The sequence below is a fragment of the Populus euphratica genome, unplaced genomic scaffold (genome assembly GCF_000495115.2).
Source record: "Populus euphratica unplaced genomic scaffold, PopEup_1.0 scaffold174.1, whole genome shotgun sequence".
NCBI lineage: Eukaryota > Viridiplantae > Streptophyta > Magnoliopsida > Malpighiales > Salicaceae > Populus > Populus euphratica.
In genome coordinates, this window is record NW_011499935.1 from 619998 (window position 1) to 622166 (window position 2169).

At 33.2% G+C, this 2169-nt stretch overlaps 1 protein-coding gene across 1 annotated transcript; it reads left to right on the forward strand.

Moving 5' to 3' along the window:
- Positions 1-890: 890 nt before the first annotated feature.
- Positions 891-1732, forward strand: LOC105136412 (uncharacterized protein At1g15400). The gene has a single exon (XM_011041737.1). It carries the CDS (start codon positions 1033-1035, stop codon positions 1408-1410), a length of 378 nt encoding a protein of 125 aa, XP_011040039.1. The 5' UTR covers positions 891-1032; the 3' UTR covers positions 1411-1732.
- The last annotated feature ends 437 nt before the right edge of the window (positions 1733-2169 follow it).

The window sequence follows — 2169 nt, forward strand, 5'->3', positions numbered from 1 at the left end:
ACTTTTTTTATGACATTAGTTTTTTTTAATTTTATCATTTGAAATTAAATTATTGGCGCTTAAACTTTGTCTTTTTTAGCTTTTTTTTCTATTAAGTTATTATGAGACCGGATAAGTAAAATTAACTCAAATTAACTCAGTTTTTTATGTTTTTTTATTGAACTTTGATTTTTTTTAGTAGGTTCTTCTTTTAAAATTCTCTTTTTTTTTTATTTAGTTATTATGAGACCGGATAAGTAAAATTAACTCAAATTAACTCAGTTTTTTATGTTTTTTTATTGAACTTTGATTTTTTTTAGTAGGTTCTTCTTTTAAAATTCTATTTTTTTTTAAATTTTTGTCTTATATCACAATCTATAAATTAATTAGTCAAGTACCTCAGGTTGAATCAAGTTTTTTTATAAGTTGTTATATTTTTTAAAAATATATTTTTCTGTTTTATCCTTTAGCATTTGATTATTAAGCCTTAAGTTTTACAGATTTTTTTTATTTTTTTTGTAGGTGATTTTTTTTTTCATATCTTGAGTTGATATTAGTAAAGTTAACCTAAATTTAATTGAATTGTAATCTCCTAGGTTTTTTCTTTTTTACATTAAAAAAATTTAACTAAGCCAACGGTATAGCACGTGCTCTCTCTATCTAGTATTATATTAAACACCTGAATTGATCATATAATACACGATATGTATATAATAAATTCATTTGCCAAACAGTTAATTAATGAGTATGGTAACAATTAAGTAAACAAATTTACCATGATAAAAGAAAAATTACTATCAATCCTCTTGAGATAATGGGATGACATGAATCTCAACAGAAAGAACAAGGTTAAAGAAGTCTTGTTATATTTGACCGAGTTGCCTCATTATGAGCCTTCTCTCTCAACCAAACCAACGCGACCATTGTTTATCTTCTTCTTTTATATATGTCCCTTTCTATAAATATTCATATATAGCAAGAAGAGAAAAGTCGTATATATTTCATTCATTTATAGCCAGCCCATATAGAACGGTCTAGAGAGAGGATTAATTGATGGCTGGCTTGCAAAGATCTGCCGTGTCTTTCAGGAGGCAGGGTTCCTCAGGGCTTGTATGGGATGATAAGCTTATCTCAGGAGAGCTAAACAAAGTCAACCAAAAACAAGAACACGAAGAACAAGAGCTACAGCATGATCAGAAGACAGATATCAAGCTAGAGAACGATGTCAGACCAACTTCAAGATCATCAACGCCCAGCATCACCATTGAGAGAAGTCGATCCAACGGTGGACAACGTGGCTACCGCACCGGCAGGGTGTCTCCGGCAATAGAGCCTCCCTCTCCAAAGGTGTCTGCATGTGGGTTTTGTGGTGCTTTCGGAAAACCAGCAAAGAATCGTCGGAAAAAAGCAGGTAAGGGCAGATCCCGATAGTTCTCGTTATTTCCATGGAATATTCCGGTGGAAATGAGGTGTGGTTATTTATAGTATGGGTATATTCATACAGGTTTGTAGATTTATTAAAACTCGTCAGTTCATCTCAATAAAGTGAGATATAGGAATTTTTAGAAGAGAGAAAAAAAAAAGAAAAAAAAGAGAGTTATGGATTGCATTTTTGTTTGGTTAATTTATCGTGGCAGTCTATTGTCTTTTGCTTTTTACATGTTTAGGCTTTAGGTATGTTTTCTTGTCTTGGTGCTTCCACTTATGTGTATATGGTCGAGTACTTGAGGATTATTATTATTATTTTTTTTTTGGTGTACAAAATCAATTTTTAACTGTCTTTCTCTTCCATGTCTAGTCAAGTTGCCTTGTATCCGGAATCTTATTCTAATCATCGCAAAACTGGCTGAAATCCTTGATATATGATGGGATTTGAACATGCTGCAAAAGACTCAGATTTTGGGATCTTCCATCGCTCCCAATGTCAAAGAAAACGCAGAATCTAGGGGAATCTAACCCCTCAGTCCCGCTTCCTCTCGGAAGAGATTCATCGGGATCAGCAGAGGTTGCTGGACCCTGTCATTAATAGGTTGCTGTTCGTTAACTATTACTAGTAGTGGTTGCTGGACCCTGTCATTAATAGGTTGTTGCTGTTCGTTAACTATTACTAGTAGTAATGCTTCGCAGACAACTTTAAGGGTGAGTGGTTTAGGTGACCAACTCCCTGCAGTTTTATTCTGACACAGACCT